We start from the raw sequence: 13,909 nt of genomic DNA, 5'->3' as shown, positions 1-13,909 counted from the left end.
TCAATTAATCCATCACAAGGGGTTAATACGTTTTTGGCCTATCAAGTGGTATCAGAGCAGACACACTCTGATTAGGGTTTATCTTTGTGTGTGATCCATTGACCCCTGTTTGTCATGGATAGAGGTCAGTCTCTCATTATACCTCCTTTGTTTGATGGTACTAACTATGCATACTGGAAAGTACGCATGAGAGCTTTCTTGCAGTCTCTAGATGAGAAGGTGTGGCAAGCTGTGGAGATAGGCTGGACCAAGCCTAAAGAAGCGCTGGCGGATTGGGATGAAGCCAAGATCAAGGTGGCAAACTTCAACAGCAGAACATTGAATGCCTTATTCAGTGCGGTCACTAATGAGGAGTTCAAGAAGATATCCTCCACTGAAACTGCTAAGGAAGCATGGACCATCCTCCAGACAACCTATGAGGGAACAAAGGCTGTCAAAGATTTGAAGCTACAAAGGCTCACTACAAGTTTCGAAGAAATTAAGATGGAGGAGGATGAGTCATTTGATGAGTTCTATGCCAAGCTCAAGGACATAGTGAACTCAGCCTTCAATTTTGGGGAAACCATTCCTGAACCCAAGATTGTGAGAAAGGTGCTTAGATCTCTATCCGAGAGATTCCATGCCAAGATCACGGCTATAGAGGAATCAAAGGATATTGACAAGATTCCTCTGACTGAGCTGGTTGGTAATCTGCAAACCTATGAGCTAGGATTGACAAGAATTGGCAAGTCGGGAAAAAGCAAAAGCATGGCACTAAAAGCCAAGAGCAGTGAGACAGATGAGTCATCAGATGATGAAGACTCTAAGATGAAATCCTACATCACCAAACAATTCAAGAAATTCATGAAAAATGCCAATGGAAAAGGCTTCGACAAAGACCGTAGGCAATCTAGTTCTTCTCAGTTCAGGAGCCAAGATAAAGGGAAGAAGGATGCTAGGGATGGCAGTCAGTACACTGTTCCTGCAGGACCCAAGTGCTTCGGATGTCAAGGCTTCGGTCATATGAAACAAGAGTGTCCCACATATCTCAAGAGCATTGACAAGAGCAAGGCACTAGCTACTACTTTGAGCGACATTGAGCCTGAGGATGATTCCGACAATGAAGATGACGGAATTTTGAATGCCTTCACTGCCACTGTCAATCCTACTGAAGGGATTGTTGAAGATGTGGATGAAGAAGAGGAATTGGTGGAATCCAATTTTGAAAAGATGGATGATCAAGATAATATCCATACAGCTTATGAGAAACTGTACAAGCTTTCTGAGAAACATGAGAAACTCTATAGGCTAGCCACCAAGAAGCTCAGTGATGTGGAACTTAACCGTGAGGAACTTTCCACAAAGTTTGATGAAGCGAATCAAACTATTGGAGCACTGAGATTCGAGAACAACTTCTTGGCTGAGAAGATCAAGAAGCTTGAAGTGGAGTTGTTTCAAGTTAGAGCTCAATTGGAGAGGGCATCAAGTGCGAAGCTGGATGAGATGCTCAGCATTCAGAAATCTGCTTCTGATCGAATAGGACTGGGGTATGAATTCTCTTCTTCTAATATTGCTTCTGTCAGTACTACTATTTTTATTCCTTCTGCTAATAATATTAAAATTGAAAACAATGATGTTAAAACTGAATTAGCTAGTGAGAACCTAGACAATGGTAAATCTATCTTAGGAGCACCCTTTAAGCTTGAGAAGAAGGACACTAAAAACCCTAGGACTAAGAAGGCTAACTCTCAAAAGCCTAAACAGAAGAAGCAGCATCTCTGTCATCATTGTGGTATTGCTGCTCATACTCGACCAAATTGCTATAAGTGGTTAGCCACTCAACAGAGCAATAGCATGATAGTATCTGGGAACCAGAATCAGCTTCAAACCTCTCTTGCTCCTCTTGGAGATCTTCTCAAAGCCCTCATGTTTCTTTCGAATTTGAACAGTTTCAATCCTTCCCCCTCATCATCAGTTCAAGGATTTGCTAAGAGGAAAGGTTCTTCCAAGGTGTGGAAAGAAAAGGGTTCCAAGTGATTTATTCACTTTTTCTCTCTCTCCCCTTCTTGCTTTTGTTTTGCATTACTTATGTGTTTTGCTTAAATGTTTTTGAGTCAGTCTAGTTTTATGCATTGTTTTGTCTTGTTTAACACGTTTTTGTTTATGTGTTTTCAGTTTTGTTTAAAATTTAAAAAAAAATTGAAAAATCAGAAAAATACAAAAACAATGTGTGTTTTGTGTACATCGGTTCTTGTGAACCTTAAAATGGCCATTAAAACAGAGTTTTCTAAACTTTATATCTCTTGTAGCTTAGATGAGCATCTCTATGCACAACTAAGCAAGTGAGCTTTGTAACTCTTTGTTTGTGATGAGTAAGGTTAAATGATCTCTTAAACTTAACACTTGTATCACTCTTTTTGACGGGTTGAACTAGAAAATCCTAAGAGAAAGGCATAAATAACTATCTCACCACTGTTACTCGCCAATCAGGATATGACATCTGTATGCTTCAGCATAGCAAAAGTGCAATGTCAATGACATCTGTATGCTTCGGCATAGCAAAAGTGCAATGTCAAAAGCTTAACATAACTGGGTATTTCTTCTCTCTCTTTTATATACCCATGCATGGTTTGCTTAATAAAAAGAAAATATGCAAAGAAAATAAAAGCAAAAAGATCATAAATGTTTTAAATATGATTGCAAGTGTGTTTTCTAGGAGATGTGGGAGTTATAGGATGTACCTCAAAGGTGATAGTCCCCATCAAACTGTTATGATTGTGTGTGAGTTAAATTGATTTTCTCATATCTCAAATCGTCATAACATAGAGACATTTGTGCAATCTTGCGATGTTCTTCACACACAACACGCAAGATTCTTTGCTACTTTTGATACATGTGCAGATACAATGTGATTTGGCCATCACAAGGTTTACATGTGTTGATGTGTACTTACTAAACTGTCTTAACTTGTTTTTGAAAAATACAATTGGTTAGACTTGTTTAGTGTGTGAGTGCGTGTTTTGAGATCCATGTGCTTAAGATTGTTGTTGAGTGATGTTTTTGAGAGTCTTATATGTTGATTGGATCATTGGTTGAGTTGCATGATTGATTGCATTCATGTTTGTATTTTTTCCTTCTCGAAAAACTATTTTGAAAAGTTGGCTCGACACCTCCTCGATACCTGGATGTCTGTCGAGCTTCTTAGATTTTTCTTATCGCAATCTCGATAGCTTCTCGACACCTTTTGGATCGATCGAGAAACTTTTTGTCCTCACGATAGCTTCTCGACACCTAGTGGATCGATCGAGCTGAAGCTCTCTTGTTTGTGTTTGGTTCTCGACACCTTCTCGATAGCTGGATCTGTCGACGTGTATTTCTCGACACCTACCTCGACAGATGTCTTGACACCTCTCGAAACCTGCATCTGTCGAGATTTACTGAGGTTCTATTTAAAGGTTCTGTACGATCTGGTTCTCATTTCTCTCGATCTCTCTCTCGACAGATTTGTCTTTTCAACTTCTCAAACTCTCTCGCTCACTCCAAATCTTTTCTTAAGGTTTCTCAAAGCTTCTTTAAGTTTTTCTTCACTTGGTAAGCTTCTTATTCATCATTCTACATGCATTCATGCTTTTGAAACCTAGATTTTGGGGTTTTTGAAAAATTTTGGGGTTTTTCAAAATTGATAAGTTTTTGTTGAAATTTTTGGGATGGGTTTTGTAGTTTTTATCTTAAAAACTCCATGCATTGCATCACATTTGCATTATAACAGTATTTTCATGCATTTAGATGTGTGAAATATGTTTGTGTGCTGGTAGGATTGGATTTGGCTGAGCCCATGATGTTGTTCATAGTGCATGTCACATATTCATGCATTCCCCATGCATACGTCCTTTCTTTTCAATATACTTGTTATATTTGAACTGTTTTGGGACTTTTCTAATTGTTTCCATCTTCCCCCTCTCTTTCTGTTTGCGTAAGTAGTGTCTATGGCACCTAAACGTAAGTCTATTCCGACCCAGAACCCTATTCGTTCTAGGGCCTCTTCATCTTCTGATTCCACTCCTATCTTTGTTCGGTTCCATGATAAGAAATCCCATCAGGATTTCTTGGAGAACTTCTCTAAACGAGGTGTTCATTCGAAACGCCATGTTGTTCTGGCAGACTTTGCCGACACTGACCTTCCCGATGTCTTTCACAAACGGGAATGGGAGTCACTGTGTGACGTCTTGGTCACTTGTCCTTCCGTGCTGATTCAGGAGTTTTACTCCAACATGCATGAATTCAATTATTCAGTACCTTTCTTTATCACTCGCATTCGAGGTACGCACATTATCGTCACACTGGAGTTGGTATCCGATATGCTCCATGTTCCGAGGGTTGTGCATCCTAACTACCCTGGTTGTGAGCGTCTAAGGACTATGTCCAAAGACGAGATGATTTTTGCTTTCTGTGAGCACCCTTCTGATTGGGGTGAGCACTAATATACGTCATGTCGACCTTTTGCTAAAGGTCCTCGTTTCTTGAACATGGTAATGACGTTTGTTTTGCATCCTCTTTCTCACTACAACTCTATTACAGAGCCTCGTGCTCGTTTTCTGTTGTCTCTTATTGAGGATCTTACCATTGACTTTCCTTCGGATTTCATCTTTTCTGTCTTAGATGTGTATAAGGATACGGCTACCCATGATAAGCTCATCTTTCCTTCCGCTATCACGAGGATTTTACGTCATTTCTCTATCCCTTTTCCTATCTCCAACCATTTTTCTGTTATGGTTGCCATAGATGCCGCTACCGTAAAACGTAGTGAGGCACAGTTTCGGTCACGTCAGCTAGGTTCGACTGCTCCCTCTTCCCGTTCCGCTCCATCCAGATCTGCTCGTGTTTCATCCGCTCCCTCCTCTTCTACGAGCGATGTGTCACTAGGAGATATCATGGCGCTGCTTCAGCGCATGGATGCTCGCCTCGATGCTAGCTCTACCGATGAGATTTCTACTTGGCACTCTACCCTTTGTCACTCGTGACAAAAGGGGGAGTAGTTTTGGGTTATATGAGAGTAGTCATGCTTAGGGAGAGTTTGTATAGTGAGTTTTGGGTTATATGAGAGTAGTCGTGCTTAGGGAGAGTTTTCATAGGGACATTTTTGTTAGGGGGAGTGTTAAGTGCTGAGGGATGTAATGAGGATTACTTGTATCTTTTTCTTTTCTCTACTTTAGATACATTTTTTTTCTTCTTGTACCTTAGGTCTTGTGACCATTATTACATACATTGTGCTTATTTTGTTATATATATATATATGATGTTGTATGTTTCTTTCACCTATCTCTACATGTATTGTTTCTTTTCTTTCTTCATACACATGTTTCTTTATTTTTATGCAATTTATTATTTCTGTTTCACACTAAGATGCCTTGATGAGTTTTGTTTAAAGTGTTTTAGAAATACAAGTTGTCAAAGTCTACTTGTCATAAACTCTCTTCTTGTAAAGTTTTTCAAGAATTTGTGTTAGTATAGATTTTATTGTATTCAACAAGTGTATATGAGTTGAGTGATTTATGACTTCTCTAATATGATCATTTGTTGGTTGTGGTTTTGTCATGGATTGCCAAAGGGGGAGATTGTTAGGACATATGTGTTTCACCTGTTTAGAACATATGTCGTTCATTATTTATGTAATTGGCTAATCCTTTGTCAAAACGCACTTTACTTGTAATTGGGTAGATTTAGGATGAGGTTAACGCTTCAAGAAACAAGGTTTCAAGATCAAGTGTTAAAGCCATGCAAGTCTGTCTAAGAAACAAGTTGAGAAGTGCTTTTCATTAAAGCTCGACAGCTGAATCTATCGAGCTTTAAGAAGCTGTTCTAGCCCTGAGGCTCGACAGCTGCTCGACAGCACCTCGACACCTGTAGCTGTTGAGATTTAAGAAAAACAGATTCCTAGTTCTGTTTTGATTCCAATTCATGGATGTGTCTTTGGGCCTTCTTTTCTCCTAACCCTAGACATATAAAAGGATTATTTTAAGGGCTGTCAAAGTGTGGCAAATTGCACAAGCATTGAGAATTCCTTATTCATGCAAATTGTAACTTGAGACGAAGTTCTTGCCCTAGTTCATCTTTCTTGTGAAGAAGTTGCTGTGTCTTTGCATCATAGGGTTTTGTAACCAAGCATCTTCTTGATCTTCATCGTGTGGATGAATTGAAGAACTTTGCAGCCAACAAATCTTCTCTAGTTGGTGATTGAAGTCGCGTACTAGGATCCGCACAATTGGTTAGTCACGTACTTGGGAGCCGTGCATCAAAAGGAGAAATTGTCACTACAGAATAAGTCCAATTGGGTATTGGGGTAAGGGTTCAACTGTAGGTTGGTAAGGTACTTGGGATTCCTTTACTTGTAATCGCTTGCTGTGATAATAGTGGAATTTCGGGAGTGGTGACCTTAAAATCACCGGGTAGGGTTTTTACCATGTAGGTTTTCCCCATTCGCAAACAAATCACCGTGTCATTTATTTTCCGCTGCATACTTTAGTTTATTGGTGATTTGTTTGTGCTACCACGCGTTTGGATGTTAATTTGATTAATTAATAAACTTGGTTAATTAATCAATTAATCCATCACAGAGGGTCAATACGTTTTTGGCTTATCACAGGTAAGGATGGGATGTATGCATTACTGTCTCGTTCATACTATTGGCCTAAGATGGATTTAGATATTGAGTTGTATGTTGCAGCCTCTTCCTATACCAGAAAGTCCATGGGTTTCTATTTTAATGGATTTTATTACTAGTTTGGCAAAAGTTAAGGGGATGGGTTTAGTATTTGTGGTTGTTGATCGATTCTCAAAGTATGCTGTTTTTATGGCTGCACTAAGCACATGTACAGCAGAGGTGGTTGCTGACTTGTTCTATAAAAGCGTGGTGAAATACTTTGGGTTGCTTGAAGACATTGTAAGTGATAGAGACTCTAGATTTACTGGTCGATTTTGGACTGTTCTGTTTGGTTTGATGGGTTTAGAATTGAAGTTCTCTACTACAAATCACCCACAAATAGATGGGCAAACAGAAAGGCTCAATGCTGTGTTGGAGGACTATTTGAGGCATTATGTGACTGCCAGCCAGAAGAATTGGTTAGATCTGTTGGATTCTACACAGTTTGCCTACAATCTACACTAATCTTCATCAACTGGGATGAGTCCCTTTGAGTTGGCTATGGGGCAGCAACCTCTCACACCTCATGAGATTGCTAAGCAGTGTTCAGGGGGAAGATGTCCCGCAGTGTACAAATTTGCCATCAACAATCAGGAGCTAATGCAGGAGGCACATGACAGCTTATTGAAAGCATAGAGGAGAATGAAGAAGTATGTTGACAAAGGGAAAAGGCCTCTGGAGTTCCAGGTGGGGGATAGGGTGCTGTTGAAATTGACTCCACAGATTTGGAGGAAGTTTAGAAGTGAAGCAATTCACCGAGGTTTAGTTCCTAAATACAATGGTCCATTTGAGGTTGTAAAGAGAGTTGCTGTTGTGGCTTACAAGTTGAAGCTGCCAGAAAGATTGTAGATTCACCCAACAATGCATGTGAGCTTCTTAAAGCCTTATCATGGGGATGCAAAGGATCCCACAAGGAATGAGGCAAGGCGTGCCCCGCCTACTGTCATGGTTCAGTTTGATAGAGAAGTGGATAAAATTCTTGACAAGAAGGTGACAGGTTATCATAAGGGAGGAAATATGATAACATACTACTTGGTGAAGTGGAAGGGGGCTACTGAATCAGAGGCGAGTTGGGAGAAAGCATCTACATTGTGGCAGTTTGAGAAAGAGGTGAAGGCATATGAGGATACCCTACCAATGAGGACATCAGCTTCTTCTAGTGGGGGTGGTTTGTTAGGAGCTTTACAAGTTTCTAATGATAGCATAAGGAATTGGAGTGCTTGGACAACATCAGGCCAGTCACTTGGCTCAATGTTATCTTAAGACACTAATGACTCCTTATGCCTATCTAGTGAAGCTCCTAAGTGCTCTTTGAGGGGGACAAGCCCGGTCTCCCTGCTGGGTTCAGATTGATGAGCATGATGAGGGGTAGTATGTGGAGGCACCTTGCTCCACATGATGCCCCAAGGCCATGGTAATGGTGAGCCATGGTAGGTAGAGATAGTTCGGTGATGATGGGCAGCAGCAGGTGGTGCTAACCCTTGGTGATGGTTCATGGCATGGTGGCTTGGCTGGGTTGCTTTGTGTGTGGGCTTGGTGGCTTGTGTGCAAGGCAGTGCTGGGCTACTGTGATGATATTAGGCTATGCAAGCCATTGGGCTGATTGGTGCTGGCAGAATGCATGGACTTGTGTGAGTGGGCTGATAGCAGTTGCTTAGTGGGCTGCGTATGGACATGTTATGTGGGCTGTGATGCTGATGAGAATGGCCTGGGCAAGGGCCAAGTTTCTAAAACATGATGGGATAATCATGTGTGGACTGCTGGAGCATGGGCAGAGGCCTCATGATGTGCTGAGTGATGGGCTGGCATGTGCAGAGTGTGCAGCAGTAGTTACTAAATAGTTCCTAGCTTGCTGGATGTTCAGACCTGCTGTGTAGGGGCTGAAAACGTGGAGAGCAGTCTAAGACAACGTTAGTTGCAGGTGTCCTAAGTCAAACCACATGTGGCAGCAAGTCTTGGACAGGGTGTAGTTACTTGGCAGTAATTGTCGTGTCAGTTATTTCTGTGCATATAGCCTAGGCTGCTGGGGCTGTCAACAGCAGAGAGTGTATTTGCCTTAGAGAATTTCGTGTGTATTCTCCAGGCTTCCTTTGTACTTGAATATTGAGTAATAAAAGTTGGGGTTGGTACCTTGTAAATACTATGTGTGCTGTATATGTGTGAATTCCCTTAATAATTCTGTTCTAAGTGTTCCTGCAGTGTGTGAGTGATGTATTAGCTAAGACTAAGGAGGAACTTAGTGCCATCACAGACATAAAATTTAAAAGAAAAGTTAACCCTGTGACACATATGCAACTTACGAAACCTTTGCATATGTGTCGGTGTTGTTCACCAAACTGCTCAAACCACACCCAAACCAACCAAAACCACCCACAAAATGAAGTAACCACACCGCACTGCAAGTTGTAATGAACCGTACTGTATTATGTGGTGCGAAATGCAATTTTATAATAAGAAAACCGCAAAAAACCGCACCCATATATATTTATTTATTTTATATTATATATATATATATATATATATATTAATAATTTAATATTATATGAAGTAAGCGACCAGCTTAGTATTAGTACATTCCAGGTTCCCGTTAAAACAATTTTGTTTTGGTTAAATACAAAATCAAAAGTTCAAAATTTTAAAAGTTTAATATTATTTTCTTTTGTTTTGTATATACAATATGATGATGCACAAAAAATCAATAGGCTGAATGCTCTGGGCTTCAATGGGCTAGTGGTTGCTTGGAAGGTCTGAAAAGAAAGAAACGCAAGATCAAAGGTGACTGGGGTGAACCGGTCAAGAACCCTCTGGGGCTTAAGTTAATTTTCTCTTTAGAACTCAAGAATTCCAACTTTAGGAGTGGTGGAAGCTTACCTTCACTTGATATGGATGAGTCTTTTTATAGTGAGTTTTGGAATGGTTACCTGTTTAGTAACTTCCTCAATGTGGATGGAAGCTGGAAGGTTCAAACTTATCTTCCACAACTGCTATAGAAGTTAGAAGGTTCAGACTTATCTTCTACAACTGTTATTAGAAGTTAAGAACTTAGTGGGAAGTTAAAGCGATGAATAAGGATTTTGCTTATACTTTAAAATAGTAGAACGTGGTCTAAATTATAAGCTTTTGAATAAAAATTTACCCTGAGAATTTCTAAGTGTTAGGAGGTCGTCTAGGTGCTTCCATGTTAGACAACCTTCTTACACTTGGATGACCTTCTTGGATTGGGACTATCCTTCTGGACTTGGACGACCCTATGGACGAACATGAAATAGTCCAATTTTTGGTCCACCATCAGTTGCCCATCAGTCCAAGGGTCGTCTTGGACAATATAGCAGAACTTTGATTCACTATTTATTTTTGACATGTGTCGATATTTTAATAGTCAATTGATGTGCCACGTGTCATCCATGCTTAGCTAGAATTTTGTTGCTTCAGATTATGCCATGTGTCACAATCTTATTGATTGACTTGTCTCATCAATTCATTTTTTCGAGGAATACGCCATGTGCCAACTCCTGGTTGGTCTGCATCGCTTCGTTGAACCACCTCAGGGGCTTATAAATATGTAAATTCTCTCTCTTACCCTTTCACGTTTTTGATATTTTCTTTTCTGCCATCTAGTCCAAGAGCTTTTTCTAGTCATCCTCATCTCTAGTCTCTTGTCAAATACTTCCTTCCCTTCCTCCTTAGGTTTTCGTCTTTAGGAAGTTCTGTGCATTTTTATAAATATTTTTGCGTCTAGTGGTAGTATAGAGAGCGATAGACGAGTATTAGGACGAGTCCTCTAGTAGTAGTGGCAGCTACGAGAGTAGTAGTGATAGCAGTTCCCTAGACGAGTATTATTCGTCTGGGGTCTTTGGAATTCATTTAGAGGAATTCCAAGAAATGTAGTAGGAAAACTTCTGGGACTGAGGCTAGCTCGTCTAGAAGAAGTAAGTCACCTAGTCCACCTCAAGACAAAGAGGAGGATGAAAATGTCATCTATAGCTGTGCCCTCGAGGTAGCGTCCACCCTAGACGCGAATAATTTAACAACCTTTATAGGTAGATATCAAATTCCCCATGAGTTTAAACCTTGTCTGCTTGAAAGTGGAGAATGGTGTTGTTCTCCTATTTTAGGTTTCCTTTTAATTCTTTCTATAGAGGTCTCTTCCATAGGTTGGGTATTGGACCAAACCAACTCAACCCTAATGGATGGAAGACGATAGTGGCCATGCAAGTGCTATGGCGTGAGGTGTTTGAGGGGAACCGTCCAATCACAGTGGGCGGGTTTCTTTATTTCTATAAACCCTTAAAGATTAAATAATCCGCTGGTTTCTACCAGTTCTCATCTAGGGGCCCCCAATTTAGTTTAATTAGGGGTTGTAGCTCGTCTGATAGGTTATGGAAAAAAGAATTTTTCTTTGTTTCTAGAGATTGGACTAGGGACCCAAGTAATGTAAAAAATGCCTCTTTCATCCTTTTACCAGTGCCCTAGGTCATTTTCATCTTGAGGGTACGTTTTTCACCATTTACTTCATGAATTTTTGTTTACCTTTTTCCTCGTCTAACCATCTATTATTTGTGCAGCCATTACTTATCCACACTTGGATAATTTTTACTTGGAGCATATTAACAGAGCTCACGCTCATCCTGAGAGGTCCTTCCATAGCTTGGTGACCCTTCGTCGTCTTGCTATCTAAAGACTTGGTCCTGAGCCTACTAAGGAGAATCTCACACGAAAAGACTACTCGTCGAAGTAAGTGTCATCCATTGTATTTCCTCATTTTCATTCATTCATTCATTATTATTATTATTATTATTATTATTATTATTATATATTTTAACCCTATATCTTCTCCACCACAGGTTTAGCCACTATCAAAGAGAACAAAGGGAAGAACGTGGCCAATGGTACTGAAGAATAGGAAGACGTCCGAGTTCAGGACGAGCCAACTCCCTTAGCCGTCCAAAAGCCTGCCATCCAGACTTCTACTAGAAAGAGGAAAAGTATTTCAAGCAACATTGACCTTGGAGACCTTCCAAGTCATCAAGGCCTAAAGAAGTAAAAATCTGGCAAGACCCCTCTTCCCAAGGTTCCAAAGCCCTAAGATTCGACGATAGTCCTGGACGACCCGGCAGTGAATGTGGTGCCTCCTCAAGTTTCTCCTTCAGTCGTCCAGCCTGAAAATCTTACTCCCCCTGTAGCCAAAGGTCCTTAGAGAGTTCATCCTTCAGTTTCAACCCCATGTCCTCCTAACTTAGTGTTGGACGAAGGCTATGCTTGGAACACATTCAATGGGATCATTTCTGAAAAAGAAGTGAGTGCATGTTATGACATGTCGGTGAGGGATTTTGAAAGCTCGGCCATCCATGATCTTTTCAAGGTAGGTAGTTTCCATATTTCCCTTATTTCATTCTTCTTATGAATTTTAAGAAATATTTCTAACTCTCCTTCGTCCATCTATTTTTTTAGGCCATGGCAAAGTTCTACATTGCGTCCAGCCCAGCCAAGGAGCTTTGTGAAGAGGCTAAGACCATCAAGACGAAAAACAAGGAACTGAAGGAAGAGTTTCTTTTGAAGAATGGAGAGGTGATTAGGCTGACCGAGGAGCTTACTCGTCTTCAGGGGATTGAGAAGAAGCTAAGGAATGAGGTGGAAGAGCTTAAGGCAGACTCCATTAAGAAGGAGACCAGTATCAATCACCTTGAGGTGATAGCTCAAGGGTTTGCCTCGTCTTTGGAGAATGCTCAAAAAGAAGCCATTGCAACTTTTTTGAAGTCAGAAGACTTCACTAATCGTCTAGAATGTCATTATGTTGCAGGCTATAAAGAGTTTCGCTCTAACGCCAAGGAGGCCTATCTTGAGATGGATTTTGATTCCTTTAAGATCCCTACAGTAGCAGAGAGTTCCTAGCTTCAGACGAGCTCTGAGGACGTCAATGTTGTGGACAATGCTTCAACAGAGCCTGCAAAGGACGCCACCGAGTTAGCCAAGGATGACCTAAAGTCTGGGGACAATGTTCCCAGTGGTTTATCCCAGTAATTTTATTTCTTTTTAGAAATGTTTTATTTATTTATTTTATTTTGTTGGGAATGGCCGTTGTTTTGGGCTTTGTTTAAAATCCATTTAAGTAAAATTTCTTCGTCCAAGTATATAGACGTACAATAAATACAATAGCCTTCATTGGCTTGAATAACATTGATAGGCCAAAAACGTATTAACCCCTTGTGATGGATTAAATTGATTAATTAGCCAAGTTATTAATTAATCAAATTAACATGCAAACACGTGGTAGCACAAACAAATCACCAATAAACTAAAGTATGCAACGGAAAATAAATGACACGATGATTTGTTTATGAATGGGGAAAACTTACACGGAAAAAACCCCAATCAATCCACCAGGTGTCGAGAAGCTATTGAGGTCAGTATTGAGAAATACAGCTATCGAGAGGGTGTCAAGGAACAAGACAGGACACGAGAACAGATGCTCAATCGATCCACCAGGTGTCGGGAAGCTATCGAGAGGACATAAGGTTTCTCGATTGATCCAGAAGGTGTCGAGAAGCTATCGAGAGGACAGAAGGTTTCTCAATCGATCCAGAAGGTGTCGAGATTACGATAAGAAAAAGCTGAGAAGCTCGACAGATAGCCAGGTATCGAGGAGGTGTCGAGGAGGTGTCGAGCCAACTTTTCAAAGCAGTTTTTCGAGAAGGGAAAAACACAAACATGAATGCAATCACGCATGCAACTCAACCAATGATCCAATCAACATATTAGACTCTCAAAAACATCTCTCAACAACAATCTTAAGCCCATGGATCCAAAAAAAACACTCACACACTTAACAGGTCTAACCGATTTTATATTTCAAAAAGAAGTCAGAACAGTTTAGAGAGTATACATCAACACATGTAAACCTTGTGATGGCCAAATCACATTGTACCTGCACATGTATCAAAAGTAGCAAAGAATATTACGTGTTGTGTGTGTAAAACATCTCAAGATTGCATAAGTGTCTCTATGTTATGATGATTTGAGATATGAGAAAATCACTTTAACTTAACAATCATAACTGTTTGATGGAGACTATCACCTTTGAGGTACATCCTATAACTCTCACATCTCCTAGAAAACACGCTTGCAATCATATTTAAAGCATTTTTGATCTTTTTGCTTTTTATTTTCTTTGCATATTTTCTTTTTATTAAGCAAACCATGCATGGGTATATAAAGAAGAGAAAAGAAATA

At 40.2% G+C, this 13,909-nt stretch overlaps 1 protein-coding gene across 1 annotated transcript; it reads left to right on the top strand.

Annotated features, from left to right (window-relative positions):
* The first annotated feature begins 831 nt into the window (after positions 1-831).
* Positions 832-12,943, top strand: LOC142640509 (uncharacterized). Its single transcript, XM_075814634.1, has 4 exons — positions 832-1,526; positions 11,245-11,413; positions 11,524-12,041; positions 12,131-12,943. Exons 1-2 carry the CDS (start codon positions 844-846, stop codon positions 11,267-11,269), a joined length of 708 nt encoding a protein of 235 aa, XP_075670749.1. The 5' UTR covers positions 832-843; the 3' UTR covers positions 11,270-11,413; positions 11,524-12,041; positions 12,131-12,943.
* Positions 12,944-13,909: the final 966 nt, after the last annotated feature.

The sequence above is a fragment of the Castanea sativa genome, chromosome 6 (assembly GCF_040712315.1).
Source record: "Castanea sativa cultivar Marrone di Chiusa Pesio chromosome 6, ASM4071231v1".
Lineage (NCBI taxonomy): Eukaryota > Viridiplantae > Streptophyta > Magnoliopsida > Fagales > Fagaceae > Castanea > Castanea sativa.
Note: the sequence above shows the minus strand (reverse complement) of the source record. Positions and strands in the feature narration are given on the sequence as shown.